General features: G+C 39.7%; 1 protein-coding gene across 5 annotated transcripts in view; it reads left to right on the top strand.

Moving 5' to 3' along the window:
* Positions 1–21,523, top strand: part of LOC113393169 (twitchin) — a 103,117-nt gene that overhangs the window by 72,881 nt on the left and 8,713 nt on the right. For all 5 annotated transcript variants that reach the window (XM_064219158.1, XM_026629919.2, XM_064219160.1 and 2 more), the window contains 29 exons: positions 41–5,029; positions 5,130–5,297; positions 5,488–5,640; positions 5,860–6,009; positions 6,531–6,725; positions 6,996–7,200; positions 7,409–7,567; positions 7,847–8,051; positions 8,209–8,345; positions 8,493–8,702; positions 9,117–9,472; positions 9,589–9,709; positions 10,169–10,366; positions 10,634–10,753; positions 11,123–11,287; positions 11,652–11,822; positions 11,990–12,106; positions 12,261–12,426; positions 13,296–13,456; positions 14,263–14,421; positions 15,735–15,776; positions 16,574–16,781; positions 17,133–17,319; positions 17,687–17,841; positions 18,417–18,569; positions 18,818–18,947; positions 19,499–19,598; positions 20,255–20,420; positions 20,759–20,883. In XM_064219158.1, coding sequence (XP_064075228.1) covers positions 41–5,029; positions 5,130–5,297; positions 5,488–5,640; positions 5,860–6,009; positions 6,531–6,725; positions 6,996–7,200; positions 7,409–7,567; positions 7,847–8,051; positions 8,209–8,345; positions 8,493–8,702; positions 9,117–9,472; positions 9,589–9,709; positions 10,169–10,366; positions 10,634–10,753; positions 11,123–11,287; positions 11,652–11,822; positions 11,990–12,106; positions 12,261–12,426; positions 13,296–13,456; positions 14,263–14,421; positions 15,735–15,776; positions 16,574–16,781; positions 17,133–17,319; positions 17,687–17,841; positions 18,417–18,569; positions 18,818–18,947; positions 19,499–19,598; positions 20,255–20,420; positions 20,759–20,883 — 9,571 coding nt within the window. The remainder of the gene's footprint in view (positions 1–40; positions 5,030–5,129; positions 5,298–5,487; positions 5,641–5,859; positions 6,010–6,530; positions 6,726–6,995; positions 7,201–7,408; positions 7,568–7,846; positions 8,052–8,208; positions 8,346–8,492; positions 8,703–9,116; positions 9,473–9,588; positions 9,710–10,168; positions 10,367–10,633; positions 10,754–11,122; positions 11,288–11,651; positions 11,823–11,989; positions 12,107–12,260; positions 12,427–13,295; positions 13,457–14,262; positions 14,422–15,734; positions 15,777–16,573; positions 16,782–17,132; positions 17,320–17,686; positions 17,842–18,416; positions 18,570–18,817; positions 18,948–19,498; positions 19,599–20,254; positions 20,421–20,758; positions 20,884–21,523) is intronic.

Raw genomic sequence — 21,523 nt, 5'->3', positions numbered from 1 at the left:
AACGGAAATAGTTTTTATTGACAAATATTTTCTGTTACAGATTGAAGGTGACGTTACATCCGGTAAAGTTCCTGACCTAATCGAAGGCAATACTTACGAATTCCGTGTTCGTGCAGTCAATAAAGCGGGTAAGGGCATCCCAAGTGATGGAACTGCCCCGCATCTGGCTAGGCCTAAGAATCTGGCGCCAAAGATTGACAGAAACTTTATGTTCGACATCAAAGTTAAGGTTGGACAGAACTTCGAGCTTGACGTACCCGTCGCTGGTGAACCAACACCGACTAAAGAATGGCTACATGGAGAAAATCTTGTACTTAATACTGACAGAATTAAGATTTACAATGACACGCATAATACTAAAATTCGAGTCATTGACGCTAAACGTTCTGACACTGGTACATACACCCTCAAAGCGAAGAACATAAACGGAACAGATACTGCTACAGTCAAAATATTAGTGATGGACGTGCCTCTTCCACCAGAAGGCCCATTACGTGTAGAAGATATTACAAGGTCTGGATGTTCGCTCAGATGGAGACCACCTAAAGATGACGGCGGTAGTGAGATTACCCACTACGTCGTTGAAAAGATGGACCAAGAAAACCTTCGCTGGATTCCAGCTGGTGAAGTTCAAGGCTGCCATATTCGCATCGACCATCTTATTGAAGGTCACGATTACAATTTCAGAGTTCGTGCTGTCAACAAACAGGGTGAGTCGCAACCACTTGTCGGCCAAGAACCGATCACTGCTAAGGACCCATACGGTACACCAGACAAGCCTGGAACACCAGTTGTTAAAGACTGGGACAAAGATCATATGGACTTAGAATGGGTCCCACCGAAAAAGGATGGTGGCTCACCAATTACTGGTTACATTATAGAAGCGAAGAAAAGGTACGGTCCTTGGGAAGTGGCCGCTACGGTAACAGGTAATAAGACAACAGCAACTGTACCAGGACTTCAAGAAGGAGAGGAGTACGAATTCAGAGTAATTGCCGTTAACAAGGCAGGTAATGGTGAACCATCTGACGCATCCACACCACAAGTGGCTAAAGCTAGGTTCTGTGTTCCCACATTTGACAAAATGCTTCTTGCTGATAAGACAGTTAAAGCGGGCCAGAGGATACAATATGATATTCCAGTTGAGGCATCTCCTAAACCAACAGTCGAATGGCACATTAATGGCAAAGCTGTACACCCATCGGACAGAATCGACATTCAGGTTACGCACAATAGGGTCATTCTAGACATTCCATTTTCCGTTCGTTCTGACGGTGGCGTTTATAAACTGACCTTAAAGAACGACCTAGGAGTATGCTCAGCCAGTGCTACAGTTACTGTGTTGGACAAACCTTCGAGACCAGAGAAACCTTTGGTTGTTTCTGATGTTACAAAAGACTCCTGCTCGTTATCATGGAAAGTACCACTGGATGATGGTGGATCTCCGATTTTGCATTATGTTATTGAGAAAATGGATCTCTCGCGTGGTACCTGGTCAGATGCCGGCATGAGCACCTTCTTATCACATCAAGTGACCAGGCTTATCCACATGAAAGAATACTTGTTCAGAGTAAGCGCAGTTAACGCTATTGGACAATCAGAGCCTTTAGAATTAGATCGCGCTATAGTTGCAAAGAACGAGTTCGACGAACCGTCTGCTCCAGGTAAACCAGAAGCAACCGACTGGAGCAAGAGCCATGTTGACTTGCAATGGAATCCACCCAAATCCGATGGTGGAGCTCCCATCACTGGTTATATCGTACAAAAGAAAGAAAAGGGCATCCCATACTGGGTAAATGCTGCTCATGTACCACCTAGCAAAACTAAAGCGACTATACCTGATCTGGTCGAAGGCCAGGATTACGAATTCCGGGTAATTGCTATAAACCAGGCTGGACAATCAGAACCCAGTGAACCTTCAGATACTATCACAGCCAAGGATAGATTTGTTGCACCTAAAATTCTTACACCACTTAAAGAAATTCGTATCAAGGCTGGTCTCATCTTCCACTGTGATATTGACTTCATTGGAGAGCCTATACCAGAAGTCAAATGGACGTGTGACGATAAACCAGTTGTAACCAATGAAAGGACCACTGTTACTTCTGTCGGCCACCACACAATCGTCCACACTGTAAACTGCAAGAGATCAGATGCCGGAAAATATCATTTATCACTGAAGAACGATTCTGGTTCTGATGAGGGAAGCTTCGACGTGATCGTTTTGGATGTGCCCGGACCACCACAACCACCATTCGTATACGAAGAAATCACTGCCCAATCTGTAACTTTGTCATGGAAACCACCTAAAGATAATGGTGGCAGTGAAATCACTGGTTATGTTATCGAAAAACGTGATTTGACTCACGGTGGTGGTTGGGTACCAGCTGTCACTTACGTCAACCCCAAAAACACACACGCAACCGTACCCCGTCTTTATGAAGGCACCAAGTACGAATTTAGAGTATTTGCTGAGAACTTGCAAGGACGTTCTGAACCTTTAGTTACTGACAAGCCAATCATAGCCAAAAATCAGTATACGGTACCTGGCAGACCAGGTAAACCAGAACTCGTATCTGCAGATAAAGATCACATCAAAATCAGGTGGTCTTCTCCTATATCCAATGGTGGATCAAACATTATTGGCTACGACGTTGAAAGACGTGACAAGACTTCCGGTAGATGGATTAAGGTTAATAGGGAACCAGTTCGATTCAATGAATATAATGATGAAAGAGTCCAAGAAGGTCATCAATACGATTATAGAGTATCTGCTGTTAATGCAGCTGGAGCAGGACAGCCTTCAGATCCATCAAACGTTTTTATTGCCAAACCAATGAAGGAGAAACCTAAGTTGTGGTTAGATGGCCTTATAGGTCGCAAGATCAAGGTTAGAGCTGGTGAACCTATAAACATAAACATTCCAATTTCTGGTGCACCAACGCCTAGAATAACATGGAACAAGGGAACTGTTCCGCTCGTGCCTTCTCACAGGATCTCAGCCGAGACTAAAGCTGATGAAACAAAACTCAGCATCGAAAAATCTACTAGGGAAGACGCAGGTAAATATACAATTATTGCAAATAATGAGCATGGCAAAGATTCTGCGGATATCGAAGTCATCGTTGTCGATAAACCTGGAATACCTAAAGGTCCACTATGCTGCACACCAGTAACGCATGAATCAATGAGCTTATCATGGCAGCCACCAACTGATGATGGCGGTAGTGAAATCACTGGTTACGTCGTTGAAGTCGCCGAATTTGGTGTTAACGATTGGCGAACAGTCGCAGGATTCTGTCCAAAATGTTCATTCACTGTTAAGAACTTGACTGAAGGTAAAAAATACGTATTTAGAGTTCGCGCAGAAAACTTGTATGGTGTTTCTGAGCCATTGGAAAGCAAACCTATTGTGGCTAAATTACCGTTCGATCCACCAGATGCACCCGATACACCTAAAATCACTGGCTACAGTGCTAATAGTTGTTCACTGGAATGGCAACCACCAGCAAACTGCGGTGGAAAACCTATCACTGGTTATTACGTTGAAAAGAGGGAACGTGGAGGTGAATGGATTAAGGTTAACAACTACCCTACACCAAACACTTGCTACACGGTTCAAGATCTACGCGAAGGCAATCGCTACGAATTCCGTGTCATTGCTGTTAACGAAGCAGGACCCGGTAAACCTAGCAAACCCACTGAGCCAATTGTCGCGCAAACTCAGAGACTCAAGCCGAGCCCACCGGAAGCACCCAAGGCAGACAGAATCACAAGAGACTCTGTCACATTGTCCTGGAGACCACCAAAGAGCGATGGTGGTGCTAAAATCAAGGGCTATATTGTTCAACAAAAGGCTAAGGGAGACAAAGATTGGAAGGACGTAAACGATGTACCTGTGCCGACCCTCGTACACATTGTGCCTAATCTCAAGGAAGGTGAAGTGTACCAGTTCAGGGTCATCGCTGTTAATGATGTTGGTAAATCTGAACCGAGCAAACAGACAGGTGATATTACGATCGCTGAACAGCCCAACAAACCTTGCATGGACCTCGGTGGCGTGCGTGACATTACTGTGCGCGCTGGTGAGGACTTCTCCATTCACGTGCCATACACCGGCTTCCCGCAACCAACCGCATCATGGTTTGCGGATGATAAGTTACTTGATGTTGAAGGTGACTCAAGAATATTCCAGAAGATTACACCTGAATCTGCGTCTCTTGTTGTTAAGAATGCAAAGAGATCAGACGGTGGACAATACCGTTTGCAATTACGTAACCCATCTGGCTACGACACTGCCACAATCAATGTACGCGTACTCGATAGACCCGGGAAACCGGAGAACTTACGTGCGGATGAATTCGAGGGTGAAGCTCTTACATTGTATTGGAACCCACCGAAAGACAATGGTGGCGGAGAGATTACTAACTACGTCGTCGAGAAGCGTGAAGCTCGTACGCCTAACTGGACAAAGGTGTCTGGTTACGTCACGACACCGTTCCTACGGGTGAAGAACTTGACCGTTGGAAAGAGTTACGAATTCAGAGTCATGGCTGAGAATCAGTACGGCCAGTCTGATCCGGCTCAAACCACGGAACCGATCAGAGCGAGACATCCCTTCGACCCGCCTGGTGCACCCGGTGCTCCTCGTTCCGTCGAAACGACAGAATCTTCGATCACAGTCACCTGGACGAAACCACGTCATGACGGAGGATCACCCATTACCGGCTACATCCTCGAAAAGAGACTAATAACCGAAGACAAATGGACCAAAGCTGCCCACGCACACATTCCAGACACGACTTACAAGGTGATAGGGTTGATCGAGAACCATGAATATGAGTTCCGCGTGTCCGCTGTGAACGCGGCTGGCCAAGGCCCTTGGTCGCAGAGCTCGGACGCGATCCGCGCCTGCGCCCCGCCCAATGCGCCGCGCATCACCAGCGACCTCAGCCTGCGAGACATCACCGTCATCGCCGGAGAGGAAATCAAGATCACCGTCCCCTTCACAGGAAACCCGAGACCGAAGGTTAGCTAAATATATTTTAAATCACATCCTATTCAATAAAAATAGTCATATGTCATCACTTGATTCATGATTTATATGCAATATATTTTTGAATCCTCAGGTATCATGGATAATAAACAACGACGAAGTATTCCCCGACCACCGCATCCGATTCGTTACATCTGATATCGACACGGTGTTCCACAACTCAAGCGCTAAGCGATCAGACACGGGCTCGTACACTGTACAGTTGACCAATAGCGAAGGATCTGATAGTGGTACTTGCAGGGTAAGCTATTTGCAATTTTTATAGTTTTAACAGAGACATTACCTATACACATGCAAGTTAGTGTTTTTATTTTAATGATAAAAAAATTGTATTGTTTAATAAGTATGTTAGAATACATACATTTTTGAGCTAACTACTGCTTCTTGCTTTTTGTCCAATATAATATTTCCCTATTCTATTAATATTTCAGGTGCTAGTCGTAGACAGGCCGTCCCCACCGGTGGGACCACTCGACGTGTCTGACATCACGCCGGATACTTGCACGTTGTCATGGAAACCACCACTAGACGACGGTGGCTCACCCATTACTAACTATATCGTTGAAAAGATGGATAATATTGGAGTGAGTATTTAAGAAATGATTTATAGCTTACAGTATTACAATAAAGAGTACCATTATAATATGATTTTTCTCAAAATTTCAATTTGTCTTTTAAACTTGTGTTACCGGAGACTTCTTATAAATAAAACTTTTAATTCTCGTTTTACTGTGTACTGTATTCTGATGAATGTCACCAAATAATATTGCAATATTATAATATGTTTCTATTCTTATATACAGGTATGGTCAAAGATCTCATCGTTCGTCCGCAACTGCCACTACAATGTCATGGGCCTGGAACCGAACCGCAAATACATGTTCCGCGTTCGCGCTGAGAACCAATACGGTGTTTCAGAGCCATTGACAATGGACGACTATATCACTGCCAAGGTATTTTAACTAACCTCCTTTAAACTCAATAAGTTGCATAATAAGAACATTTCCTCGTGTGACTTTTCTCCCTACCTTTGTCCCAAACTATTTGGGGTCTTTTCCTTCCATTAACGTCCATCACTCTCATATCCCCCCTCTCACACATGGATTGTGTCTTTTTAGGTCGTTCTCTTCCCCTCTATCTTCGCTAATGCTCTTTACTCTTTTAGTTACATGTGTCATCTCTCAGTGCGTCACAAGTCCATATCAACTCAAATCCTTTTCACTTTCTCTGCTACATAAGACTTGGCTCACTACCGCTCCAAATGTATGACTTATCAGAATAGTAAACCTGATGAGTGACTAATGGTTTTGTTGTGTACAATAAGATGTAATAAATAAATTAATTTATTAAGCAGATCTTAGTTCGTGGAAAAGACTAAATAATATTAGAAATTAGAAACAATAGACTATCATGAACATTGGTATTCATAATATTTACAAGACATTTAATGAACTCTTCTATTAATTCTCCACAGTTCCCATTCACGATACCCGACCCGCCTGGCGTGCCTCGCGTATTGGACTGGGACGGTTCCACTGCCAACGTGGTCTGGGATAGACCAAGATCAGATGGCGGAGCTCGTATCCAAGGATACAAGATCGAATTTAGAGATGTACAGGACAAATTATGGACTAGTGCCGACTACCTCGTTAAGGATTGCAATTACCAGGTACTGGAAACTATATTTTTACACATGACTAGCTGTTAATTGTAATATTTTGTAGTCTTTATATATAAGTGTCATTATACATTTTCATTTAAATAACTTTTTATAAATTAAGTAACTGAAATTCAGCCTCCTTGAACTCGTAATAATATATTGGAACGATATTAAACTAAACAAAGTGCATTATTTTTCTTAGTTAGTTATATTTCTTAGATCACGTGCCATATAAACCTACCGTTCTCCTAATAAACTATAATAATATGAATCCTCCAGGCATATAATCTGGAACCGGGTCACGAGTACGAGTTCCGCGTCCGCGCCAAGAACGCGGCCGGCTTCAGCAAGTACTCGGCCAGCTCTCAGCCCTTCAAGGTCCGCGGCAAGGCCGGTCCGCCCTCAGCACCTCGGTCACCGAGGGTGCTCCGAGTGGGAAGGAACTATGTGGATGTCTCTTGGGATCCGCCGGCATCTGACGGAGGTTTGTAGTTTGAAAAATGTGTAATAAATTCTTTGAGTATGTTAAGTGAAGTTATTTTGTAATACTTTGAAAAAAAAACCAGATTCCTCAGGGAGTCCAGTAGTTGCCTTTACTCGTGTGTTTTAAAATGGATATTTTTTTTTTAGAACTAATTAACTAAAACGGTTAATTTTTCCAAAAAACAATTACAATCGTCAATTGTCCACAGGTTCCCGTATAACAGGCTACATTATCGAGCGTCGTGAGCTCAGCAGCTCAGTATGGCTCAAGTGTAACGACTACGCCGTGCTCGATACGACCTTCACTGCGCTCAACCTCAGTGAGAAGGCAGACTTCGAGTTCAGGATCATCGCTGTCAACCATGCCGGTTAGTTGGAAAATATTACACCATAAGTTCAATAACGCGTTTACAAACGAAGGGACATATATGTAGTATAGAAAAACTTGATTGTTCTAGCCTACCTTATTTAGGCCTAAAATTTAAGAACTATAAAATAATTTTCTTAAAAAATTTAGCAAATTAAAGCGCTTAGTGTGAACTTATATAAAAAAATCCTTGGATAAAAGAAAATACAAATTTACGGGTGTGCTTTAATGTATATCTGTGAAATGATCCTTGTTATATATTCAAATAATTGCAATCCAGGCAAATCCGAACCTTCGAGCTGCACCACCCCGGTGCGCACCGGCGAGGAGGTCGGTGGGGCGAAGCCCGAGTGGCTGAAACAGATGCCTCCCCACATGTGCGCCCCGCTGGGCCGGCCCTACGTGCTGGAGTGCGTCGCGTCCGGCAGCCCCGTGCCCGTCGGCCGCTGGCTGAAGAACGGCCGGGAGGTCGTGCTCGGTGCCAGGTTAGTAGTCACATAAATACAGGACGATTTTTTCAATCGAGTTTCACAAATTCCTGCCTCCGTTCTGATTTTGATAAAATCCAATACTGAATTACTTATTTGAAAATTGATTCTGAATGTTAATAACGACTTTTGTTAATAATATTCTCTTCAACAGATTCATATCAGAGTCCCGCGAAGGAACACTCAAATTGAACATCCTCGAGGCCACGGAAGCCGACGAGGGCGACTACACGTGTGAAGCTAGCAACAGTATTGGACACATTTACTGCACCGCTCATCTTAAGATTGGAAGTGAGTATACAGTATATATTTTCGAGTCTTATGGATCTTTTTTTATATTATTCAGTGTAATGACTGGAAAGGAGGGACCTTGCAAGGAATCTAATTAGTGGCTATATCTAAGCAATAATCATGTACTTATAAAATCAATATCATTAGGCCCACCACGCATCACTCGCATGCCGGGTGACCTGCATCTGCCGGAGCATGACAACACGAAGATCAAGATCTTGTACACGGGAGACCAGCCCGCTGACGTCACACTCAGCAAGGACGGACACAAGCTCAGCGAGTCACCTCACCTTAAATATACCGTCTTCGATGACTATATACTTATCTTCATCAAGGACATCACTAAGGATGACATGGGTATGTATCCTATTCCATTGAAAGATAGATAGATAGATGAGTATCTTTCTACCTTTATTGCATAAAATAAATGTTTCACCTATTAGTACAATAGTTGAGGTTGGCTCTGCTACATTATGCGCAGTTCTTTATTAATATATCTACTTTAAATTTACTTCCAAAATCGATAACAAATGCGCTGACATTCAGTACGCCATCTTTTCGCGAATCCATAATGATTATCATAGACTATTCAAGATTTCGAACAGTTATAAGGCAATTCAACGTCAAAGTTCGTTATTTGCCCTTACTCCTCTTGTGGTCGAAATTTGTCAAATTAAACGTTAAAGTAAAACGTAATAAGCATGTTATGCAGAAATATCTGACTGCCTTTACTTAATATAATAATTAATTAACAATTTTTTTCTCTAACAGGAACATACAAAATCACAATTAAGAACAACTCTGGCGAAACATCAGACTCGTTCTCGGTGACCGTCACAGGGTTACCTGGACCACCACAAGGACCCCTGGAGACTACCGACATTAACAAGCACACATGCACATTGGCCTGGAAACCACCCACGTATGACGGTGGCATGCCTATCACCCACTACGTGGTCGAGAGGATAGATATCTCTGGCACTACCTGGATAACCATAGCGTCCTCGGTCAGGGATACGAGGTTCATGGTACACGGTCTTACGGAAGGTCAAGAGTACAACTTCAGGATACATGCCGCTAACGATAATGGCATTGGTCCTGGATTGGAGGGTGTTAACCCGATCAAGGTAAAATATTTTGGTTCCAAATATCATTAAATCAGTCAAATTTTCATGAAATTGATTCGAATTATAGAAGTACTGACCAGTATAATAATAATCAATGTCTGTCCTGCTCCTCTCAGGCCAAGGCGCCCTTCGACCCTCCGTCTGCTCCGGGTGTGCCCAGTATCGTGTCTGTGGGCGGACACTTCGTGCACCTCGAGTGGGACAAACCCGAAAGCGATGGCGGATCGCGAGTGCAAGGTAACATTAGTGATAACAAAGTAAAACTCGTAGAAGTAGAATGCTTCCAAGATTGAAGTAAAACTTCGACACTACGAGAACTAGAAGTCATGGGATTTAGAAGTGATAACTGACAATTTTAAGAAAAACTTAACATTACTGATCTCTCAATGGTCTAAAACAATATTGTATATTATTCTTAGTTGCCTCAGTAAGAGCATTATTTTTTTTTAAATTGAACCCGATCTCTTTAACAGGTAACACACATTTTCATAAGATTTCTGATATTATATTCAATGCAACTTTTATCCAACATGCGTTTACATATCCTAATATATTTATTGTTATAATAAAACAACGAAAAACGTACTAATAAATTTATTTTGTCAGTAATCTGTATTTTTTTAAAATAATAGTTTTATTTAAAAATCATTTTAACCTAAGAGTATTTTTTATTAAAATAAATACTTCCTTTTCTAGGCTATTGGGTAGACAAACGCGAAGTCGGCTCAATGAGCTGGCAGCGTGTGAACGTGACATTGTGCGTGGCGAATCAACTCAACTGCGCCAACCTCATCGAGGGTCGCCAATACGAGTTCCGTGTCATAGCACAAAACGAAGCTGGTCTCTCACCTCCCAGCACCAACAGCCAACAAGTCAAGGTCGTAGATCCGAAGGGTAAGTAGTAGGACTTTAGAAAATATGTGTTGATTAGTATTTTCCCGGCTGATTTCGGTCATGGCGTACTGTGGTATTGTAACTAAAAAATTTACAAAGGAAACATTCATATAGGATAGGACTCTTCGCCATTTAAATATTAAAAATAAAATTATAATTGAAGATCATAACGAATTGAAAACAATTTATCATTTTATTAAGATTATATTATACTTTTTAATTTAAAAAAATATTGTGGCCCATCATCTGAGTGTAAAAATATTTCAGCTGCAACACCACCGGAGATTGTGAAACCATTGAAGAATGCCAACTGCATCCAGTACCACAATGCCAAGTTCCAGTGCACCATCACTGGATCACCCAAACCAACCATTACATGGTACAAGGGTAAGTAAAAAACCACAAATTAATATTAATAACAAAAATAAAGCAAGACCTAAAACTTTTGGAACAAAATGGAGGTAAACGCCATTGCGCTTTATCGTAATTATTTTAGTTTTATTCTAAAATATTAATCTCGCGCTCGGCAATCAAGGATAATATCGTGAGGATAAGACCATGTTTCGAATTAAATTGTACCACCAACGCATTCAACAGCGTTGTTTGGCAATGTTCCGGTGGGAAAGTTCAGCGAGTTAGTGTATAGGCAATTGGTAAATAACATCTGAGACCTCAATTTTGTCAAAAAGTAACGCCTGTTACGTTTCCCAGCCGACCCACCGAGCCTAACCTCCGTTTATTATCCACCTCTGTCAGGAGCCCGCGAGATAACCAACGGCCCGCGCCACCGCATCTGGAGCGAGGGCGACAACCACTTCCTGACGGTGATGGACGTGTTCGGCGAGGACGCGGACGAGTACGTGTGCCGCGCCGTCAACAAGGCCGGCGTCAAGAGCACGCGCGCCGAGCTGCTCATCATGAGTGAGTCTCATTCCCCACGCTCAGGGTTCCAATTCGTTTAGAAGAACACTGCACGGCAGATTTCAATCTCTCGTCGTGAATAAAATATCATTTAAGATACTTAAGAGCCGCTGTGATTTCGTTAAGCATTTTATTGATGAACAGTGTTACCTAGAATTGTTCTGTTTCGCTTTGTAGGGTATAGTGAGTCAGTGTAACTACAAGCACAAGGGATACAATACTGGCATGATAAATGATTAATATTTTTTAGGGTTCCAATGTGTATGGGCACTGGTGACCATCAGGTTGTCAATCTCAAGCTATAGTCGTTTAAGAGTAAATTTCAGTTTGCCATTTGATAACTATAAACCTCATTTTCTTCCAGCCGCACCAAAACTCAACGTGCCACCAAGATTCCGCGACACAGCATACTTCGACAAGGGCGAGAATGTGGTCATCAAGGTTCCATTCACTGGCCACCCGGTGCCTAAGATCACGTGGGTGCGAGAGGGAGAGACTATTGAGTCTGGTCTGCACTACCATGTAGAGAGAAAAGGTACGATATAGATTTGTGCGCAATTGTCAACTCTCTTGAGCTTATTAGATGCCGATATTATACTTTGTACTAAATTAACTTCTAAATTTTGTTTAATTACTCCTATTTCTGGTTTAAAGTTAAATTAAATATTAAGACTAACCTTTTTTTTTTAATATTAATTCCAGAACGCCACGCTATTCTCACGATCCGTGATGCCAGCAAGATGGATTCGGGACCGTACAGAATCACAGCTGAAAATGAACTTGGACAGGATTCGGCCATTATTAACATCGAAATTAGCGGTAAACATATTTTTAAATACGAAAGGAACTAATTCAGTACTCGAGTTTCTACTACTTTATCAGTATTGACCAGCAAAGTTTATTAACTAATTAGATTAACTGTACTCAAGTAGTTGCCTATAGTCTTTGCTAATTTTTGGATCGCCGTTTCCAGATCGTCCCGACCCACCACGCTTCCCATCCGTGGACAACATCGGCGTGGACTCGCTGGCACTATCATGGAAAGCGCCAGTTTGGGACGGTGGTTCAGACATCACCAACTATTTGGTTGAGAAGAGAGAACACCCCATGTCCAGCTGGATAAGGGTAGGAAACACCAGGTAAGACTTGTTTCGAACATTATCCGTCTCTCAATCAAAGAGTTACTACTGAGTTTTTTTGCCGGTTCTTCTAGTTAGAGTCTACATACCGAATCGGTGGTAGCTTCATTTAATACAGTTTTGTAAAAAGTCGATTCAAAGGTGGTCGTAAAAACCTACCTGAATAAAGTTTTTTTTTGAACCTGAATTATATTTTTTGAGAGGTAATTTAAAATATTAAATACTTAGTCATTATACACATATGTGAAAAATTGTACGATTTTGATTAGAATTGTATGAAATTATGATAAAACTATGAACAAATAATAATGAGAAGAAAATAAATTCAAATTCCTCATATTTATTCCTTATATTAGGAAGTGTATGTAAATAAATTCCAAAGCTAATTAGGGATAGTACCCCAAATGCATGCGTCTTACTATAAAGTACTATACAGTTTAATAGACAAGAGTTTACAATCATTTATCAATTTACTTGGTGTAGGGCTTTGTGCAAGCCCGCCTGGGTAGGTACCTCCCACTCATCAGATATTCTACCGCCAAACAGCAGTACTCAGTCCCGTTGTGTTCCGGTTTGAAGGGTGAGTGAGCCAGTGTAACTACAGGCACAAGGGACGTAACATCTTAGTTCCCAAGGTTGGTGGCGCTTTGGCGATGTAAGGAATGGTTAATATTTCTTACAGCACCATTGTCTACTGGTTATGGTGGTCACTTATCATCAAAAAAATCAACAACTGCTATGAGTATGAAAATAGTATATCATAAACAATAAAACAAGTAAGCTGACGCAACAATTGCAACCATTTCGATGTTGAGGATAAAAAGCTGGTTTAAATTAAATTAATTCACTTGTATTTTATTTTTCTACAGATTCACAACAATGGCGATCACAGGATTGGCATCAGGCAAGCAATACGAGTTCCGCGTGTACGCTGAGAACATATACGGACGTTCGGAACCGAGCGAACCAACGTCGCTCATACAGACAAAGTCCATCATCAAGAAGGAGTTCAAGAAGATGGAATATCCAGGTATAATACGATATGACGAGATTTATTTAACTTCAAATATTTAATTGCAACTTTAATGACCACAGATAATATTTTGGTACATACGGTGGACGTTACGCTGAAGGCATTATTGTTAAGCATAAAGTTAGACTGGCTGTCGTTCACAAAAGTACATTAACAAAATTTAAAATAATAATACACGATTTAAAAAAAAAGAATGTTTTTGTAGTTTCAATGCTGTTTATTAAACTATTTTTTATTCTAAGTTTGAATTTAACTAAACACGACACGTGTGTGTTAATAAATACATATTTTAATAATTCTCTTTAATAATAATAGTGGTAACCCACGAGTCGTAATTATCAATATTATTTAAACAAGGCTTACACTTTACATCCCATAACTGGCAGCACTATAAAATGCTAAAAAATTTTTAAACTGTCCGTGACTGTGACCTGTCTTGACTTTTAAAAATAAAAGGTCAATTTACCGAAATTGTTTTTACTTTAACAAAATTGTATATGTAGTTAAATGTCACTAATTTGAAATACTTTTACGTATGTATTTAAATCATCCTTGCAGTAGTCGCGTAAGATCTACATTCTACATATTACCTTGGTAAGGAGGAACAATGATATTATATCATCTGGGAAAATGAGTTGGTACTATCTAACGACCAACTCTAGCTGTTGGTCAAATCAAATAGCGCGCGCTTCCTCAGCTTCCTGTTACATACTTCCGTCCCGTTTCACCGAACCACTTCCACGGATAGCTGGAAAATGATAGGAAAAATGTAACATTATAAAATTTCATATTTTTGTTAACAGTCGACGAAACTGGCAAACGCATCCGTACAAACGCAGACCACGGCCCAGTCAAGGACTACGACAGCTACGTATTCGATATCTACAGTAAATATGTACCGCAGCCCGTCGAGATCCGCACATGCTCTGTGTACGACAAATACGATATCCTCGAGGAGATTGGTAAGTTTATAACTGAAACGATACATCGTATATATAATTACGCTTCAAATCTATTTTGTTTTTTTGTAAGTACAATACAATATAGAAACTAGTCTGGTCTAGTTCACGACTCATATAATTTCATGATTCGTAACACCTAGGACACATTGCACATCACATATAAAGCAGTGGACACGTGTCACGTGGCATTTAAAAGTCTCACCCATACATACGCACGCAAACACACAAACACACATGCACATACACACAATCATCTCGAAAATTGTAAGAAACACTCAGAATTTAGACGTAATATAAGTCACAATATTCCTGGAATTTTACGTTACACATCACATCAGCAGAACAAACTGTCAACTTACTTAACACTTGACAGTTTGTATACACAGACTAGAACCACACGTTGCGAGGTTTGCTTCTAGTGTGGCACTCTGTTACTCGTGGTACAGCAAGTAAGAGCACACGAAACATTCCACAAAATACACTAGCACAAGTTACATGCAGCAACCTCACAGCACACTTGACTTAAAGCATATCGGACATCGTTTTCCCACGACGTATGCCACGTGGCACAGATCACGTTTTCAATACATTGCGACCGAACATATCATATTATAATTATCATTAAGCATATAAAGTGTGTTATTCTAGAATAAATTAATAACTCGTAGAATTAAGTTTGTTAAAAAAAAAAAAAACATTGCAAATTAGTTGCTACTAGTTGAATATTAGTTTAATTTTTAACCATGTGTGGTAAATTAGAATAATTAATAATTTACTATTTATAAAAATGCTAATTTTTAAATTATGATGATAATTAATGTATTTTTAAAATAATTTTGTAGTACTTTGAGATTAAAAAGATATGTTTAGTGTTGACGCAACAAAAAAATAAATTGATTTTGTGCATGCTACAATTGTTACATCGGACCTAGTACAAATGGAGGGGTAAGTTAGATTGAATTGATTAACCCTTTACAATACCTGTAGCTTTAAAATATATCTCGAATATAATCCAAAAGTACAACTTGTTTATGGTTTGAGAATAGATTTTAGAGACAAAACAGTATATAAAAAAAATAAACGAATCTTTTTGGTCAACGATTTTGTTGTTAAGATTAAGCTGGTCAGTGCCGACTTTAATAAAATAAATAAACCAATGATAAATCGACTACAAGCATGAAAGTAAAGCGTAGAACTAAACTTAACTCACGAAGTTGCTTGGGAAAATAGATTTTTTTTTGTTAACACATGACTAACACGTAGTCGTTCAATTTTGAACCTTACTGGTATAAAAACAATGTCGAATTTCGCAGGTGACTTCGTGAGAGCTTCTTCTAAACGGAAACCCCGTGGAGGTCTGTGTGTGAATAGATCGATGTAGTGCATCTCTATCTATCTGCATCTCTCTCTCACACGCGTACTATATATTATAATGTTATAAGTTAATTTTTTTTAATTACATAATTACACTCGCTTATAGCCACGTTCGAACACAGATATGAAAAATTTTATTATTTGAAAATTAATTAAGAATAACCAGTTTATAATATATATTATAAGCAATAAGTTTTCATATTGATTAAATTAAAATAAGATAATATTCATCGAAATTAAATTTAAAAAAAAAGAAGATTTTATGATATAAAAAAATACACTAGACACTTTATTTTATTTATTTCAGTATTCATGGATATTAGTATTGAATATTGCTTATTACTATATTTATTTTAAATCTGAAGTTACTGCACGGTGTGCGCTTTTAATACTGTTACATATATATTTTTATATAATTACTATTAGTATATAAATTTACCGCAAAATATTTATCGTTAGACGTTTAAATAACATTTTGAAAATATTGAAAGTATAACTATTAGGTTGTTTTATGATTTTGATAAATATAATATTTTGTCATTAACCATTTCGATATAGGGATAACGTTTCTTGTAATTTTTATGTATGATGGTTTTTTTTGAAATGTCAAACCTTTTTTTTTTCTGTCTCTACTTGACAAAGGTGATACTTTGTACTGTTGTAGAATAATGTATGTAGAAAAAAGTCCAGTCCCTTGTCCAATAATTTGATTCGAAAGTTCCCAGTGTTTCCCTAATTATCCAAAAGCTTATAATCAATGTGATCACTACTGTCGTAGGCACAGGGGCGTTCGGCGTCGTCCACCGCTGCCGCGAGCGCGCCACCGGGAACTACTTCGCGGCCAAGTTTATACCTGTCGCCGGTGCCATGGAGAAGGAGCTCATCAAGAAGGAGATAGATATCATGAACCAGCTGCATCACCGCAAGCTCATCAACTTGCACGATGCCTTCGAAGACGACGATGAAATGGTGCTGATATTCGAGTTGTGAGTATTTTGTCGATGGATGTGTTCATGAACAGCTTGAATTGGTTCTATAACATAATCAGCCTGTAAATTTCCCACTGCTGGGCTAAGGCCTCCTCTCCCGTTGAGGAGAAGGTATGGAGCATATTCCACCACGCTGCTCCAATGCTGGTTGGGTTCTATAACGTGAACTGTAATTATTTTATCGTTTACGAAAGTAATGTTTCTTTATGACTTTCGAAATTGTTCATTAACTCAAGAGCTTAAATTGTTGATTAAGATAAAATTGATTTATTTTCCTGAAATGTAGTAATTTCACAGATAAATGAATGAATGCTGTCATTAAACTTACGTTAAAACTCAATCTCACAGCATGTCCGGAGGCGAGCTGTTCGAGCGCATAACGGAGCCCGGGTACAACATGAGCGAGGCGGAGGCCGCGCACTACATGCGCCAAGTGTGCGAGGGAGTGCGACACATGCACGAGCAGAACATCATACACCTGGACCTCAAGCCGGAGAACGTCATGTGCACCACCAGGACCGGCACTGACGTCAAGGTAAAAATGCAGACACCTTACTAATTATAGGAAAAATTTCGTTGAAAAGTATTCTCGTCGTTTTATATATTGATTAAAATAAAGGAAATGTACAGATACTATATTTGATATAGAAATAATTCAAACTTATCGAAAAGCATGCTATAACTATTAGTAGTTCATCTTAATCAAATATGCAATTATATAGTTTTATGTTTTGTCGAGTCCGTCTTAATTTTGAATTCTCAGTGATGCTAGTTACTACAATAGATGAACCGGATCTCAATAAAATCTATATTTAAAATCGATCGTAACTTCAGATGAATGTTCATATAGTCTCGTAAAATGATTATTAAACAATATAAAACCTTAAAATCCTTCTCACCAGATCATTGACTTCGGCTTGGCGACCAAGTTAGATCCGAACGAAGTCGTCAAGATATCGACGGGCACGGCCGAGTTCGCGGCGCCGGAGATCGTGGAGCGCGAGCCCGTCGGCTTCTACACCGACATGTGGGCCGTCGGGGTGCTCTCCTACGTGCTGTGAGTAGTGGAACATGGTTTCTGTGACATATCATATGTGGCTCACAAGGAGATCGACGGTGTGCATTATAAATATATACAAAATTATAAGTTTAAGATACAGATGTACACAAACATCTTCTACCTACGTACAGTGGATTTCGGATATAAAGACGATGAAGGTACCACTGTCATTTCGGAGTTAAATCCGGAAGTCGTTATAGACAAAGCTAAAGAGATACCGACAGGTTTATATTCATTTATTGTTGAAATATTTACACACAAACAAAAGATAAGAAAACTCTTTGTGTCTTTGGCGACTCCGGCGACTCGATGTTTTTGTACATTTAAATTCAAGAGACATAGATTTAACGTCGTCGTAGACAAACGGTCGCTTCAACCAAGGTCGTAATAAATGAAACCCTGAAATGTTTTTATTGTGCATCAATCGTCGATCACAACATCATCTCTTGATAACATCGGCATAGACGAGTACCAATAGTAGATTATTACATGTAGGCAATTTTTTTTAACTCCGTTAATCCTTTCCCCTAACATTAAATATTTATAATAATCACGTTTTCCTCTGTTCTTAGATTATCTGGTCTCTCTCCGTTCGCTGGTAACAACGACATCGAAACGCTGAAGAACGTTAAGGCGTGTGACTGGGAGTTCGACGAAGAAGCCTTCCAGCACGTATCTGATGATGCCAAGGACTTCATCAGGAGGTTGCTTGTTAAGAACAAGGAGTAAGTATTATTGATATCCATGTGATATAGAATAAATACTGTCAAAATTATAACAACCTTCGAAATAACCGTGACTTGTGTTAATTATCATCGACATTGTGAACTCTATGAATATTCAAGTAAAACTTCTTGAAGTTTCACACCCATTGCGGGAGTAAGATTTCAAGGTCGATTTTTAATGCAACATTCTTAAATATTGTTCATCCCAATCCATGTGACCAACGACTAAGACCCGTTCTCAATTCCAGGAAGCGTATGACGGCCCACGAGTGCCTGGCTCACCGCTGGCTGGCCGGAGACGCGACCGCCGCCCGCACTGCCACCATACAGGCGAGGAGATACGAACAGATGAGGAACAGGCTGCGGGAGAGATACGAGGTTCGTGGAAACTTGCTGTTCATTTTATGTACATTGTATTTCTATATTGCTATCTCCTTTTCGCGTGTACTGTTTAAAAAGGACAGTTATATTTTTGGTAGTATCAAATTAGTTAATGATGATAAAGATATTATGGTAGGGCTTTGTGCAAGGCCGCTAGTCTAGGTAGGTACCATTCATTCATCATATATTTTACGGCCAAACAGCAATGCTTGGTATTTTAGTGGTCAGGTTTAAAGGACGAGTGAGTTACCGTCACTACAGGTACAAGAGACATAACATCTTAGTTCTCGAGATTGATGGTGATGTAAGGAATGGTGAATATATCTTGCGGCACCAATGTCTTGGTTACCGTTTCACATAGGGTAGTACATTTGTCCGTCCACCTAACTAATTAAAAAAATAGTGATTAGGAAACAAGTTGGTGTCCTGAAAATATTGTGATTTGTTTTAATTTTAATTCAATTCTATAATGTAAGTTTTGGTTACAATTTCGCGTCTTTAAGACAGCGTCCGTCCTATGATATCTAATACCTCATGATATTCAACAGAACTGGTCATCATTCGTGCTGCCGATCGGAAGGCTCAGCGAGTACAGTTCCCTGCGCAAACTTCTCATCGAGAAGTGGAAGATTTACGACGGACAATTCGGTAAATAATATTATTTAATCCATCTAAAATTATTGACTTTCAAATTTAAAAAATCTAAACAATTCGTAATTAATATATAAAATGGGGTTGATTTTTTTCTGCTTTTATACGGCAGTTCTTTGTTATTTTGAATTTATGAGCTTAAATTTCCCAGTTATAAACAAGGAATGCGGGTTCAAGTCCCGCAAAGTAACACTGATTTTGTCTGTGGTTAAATTGTAATTATAATACTTCTCGTGCTTCGTGGTGATGGAAAAAAATTGAGGAAAAGTAAAGCTACCACCGGTTCGAAATATAGATTCTACTTAGAAGAACCGGCAAGAAATTCAGTAGTTACTCTTTTCGAACATTTGAAATATAAAGAGTTTTGTTAGCTAAATACAATTATACATAACTATCTATATAACACAAGAGTGTTGAATAGTATGCCTTATTTAATAATGATTTGTTAACAAACGATTTGACCATATGAATCGTCAAAGTTAAAAATATCTGCGGAATTTTACTATCTACGAATACCTCGCTCCAAGGAGGATTTATTGACTTTACGGAGGCGGAAATTTGGCGTCATAAGCTAATCGTTCCCCTTCTCCAGTTCATATAATGACTGTCGCGAGTTCTATCAAAGCGATGAATGTAACACGACGTGTGCGCAGACCGGCGGCAAGCGGCCCCGCGGTTCGTGATCAAGCCGCAGTCGGCGTTCTGCTACGAGGGGCAGTCGGTGAAGCTGTACTGCCGCATCATCGCCGTGGCCGCGCCCACCGTCACGTGGTCGCACAACAACCGCGAGCTGCGCCAGTCCGTCAAGTACATGAAGAGGTACGCTCGCTCCACTCGACCTCTACTCCGTTTGAGTTAGATCTGTCATATAAGCAAACAATTAATATATAGACTATACTTATTAACATATCAAGAATATGTTCGTGTTTTACAAGGAGTTAAAACCATCTGAAACTTCAATACTCTGTATTATCCTGTACTGGTTTTAAGGTTGAGTGAGCCAGTGCACAGGCACAATAGATATTAGCACCTTAGATTCCTCCGTTGGCCCGACTGGTCTGAGTAGTTTATAATTCTTTAGGTAATGTTATAACCATTTCAAAAATTGTCACAAATTGAATCAGCATGTATATAATGTTATATTAATGTCTACACAGATACGCCAACGACGATTACTACTTCATAATCAACCGCGCAAAGTTAGAGGATCGCGGCGAGTACATCATCAGGGCTGAGAATCACTATGGCTTCAGAGAAGAAGTCGTCTTTTTGAATGTACAACGTAAGTTAAACTTTACACTTGGACTGTGTTGCAGAAATGTTTCAAAACCATACACTCGAATGAAAGTTATAGAAATGTCTCTAAACTAATATGCATAATATTAAAGTTTAAGCGTCGTAATAGCGCAATGGTTTACGGGCCGTCCAGCAATGTAAAAAGTCTCAGGATCGATCCTGACGGCTTGGCCTCCCCATCTAACCTAACCTAACACAATCGATAAGCTTAAAAGGAGGGGCAAATAGGAATATTAGTAATTCTTTATATTGATATGGGCCATTGTTATTATTCTTTAAAAAACAAATACATATGTAGAAAAAGATTTGCTGATACAAAAAATGATCATCTCTTTTAAATATTCTACAAGAACATTCATTCGATTCATGCTTGTAACGTCACGGTCTCTGTCTCTTGTTATAACTTTATATATATATATATATATATATATATATATATATATATATATATATATATTCGTTTAGTATTTTTCCCAGTTTGGTATCACAAAAACATCTATTAATGTAGTACCGTAACATTCGTGATGGTAACCTTTGATCACCTTAGTGGGTACCACACATTGACTGGTTGTTCTAATGAAACAAGTACTAATAATTATGGCTGTGTTCCGTTTTCACAAAAGCAT

Source organism: Vanessa tameamea, chromosome 26 (assembly GCF_037043105.1).
Source record: "Vanessa tameamea isolate UH-Manoa-2023 chromosome 26, ilVanTame1 primary haplotype, whole genome shotgun sequence".
Taxonomy (NCBI): Eukaryota; Metazoa; Arthropoda; class Insecta; order Lepidoptera; family Nymphalidae; genus Vanessa; species Vanessa tameamea.
The sequence above is the reverse complement of the archived record's forward strand: the minus strand, read 5'-3'. Positions and strand labels throughout refer to the sequence as shown.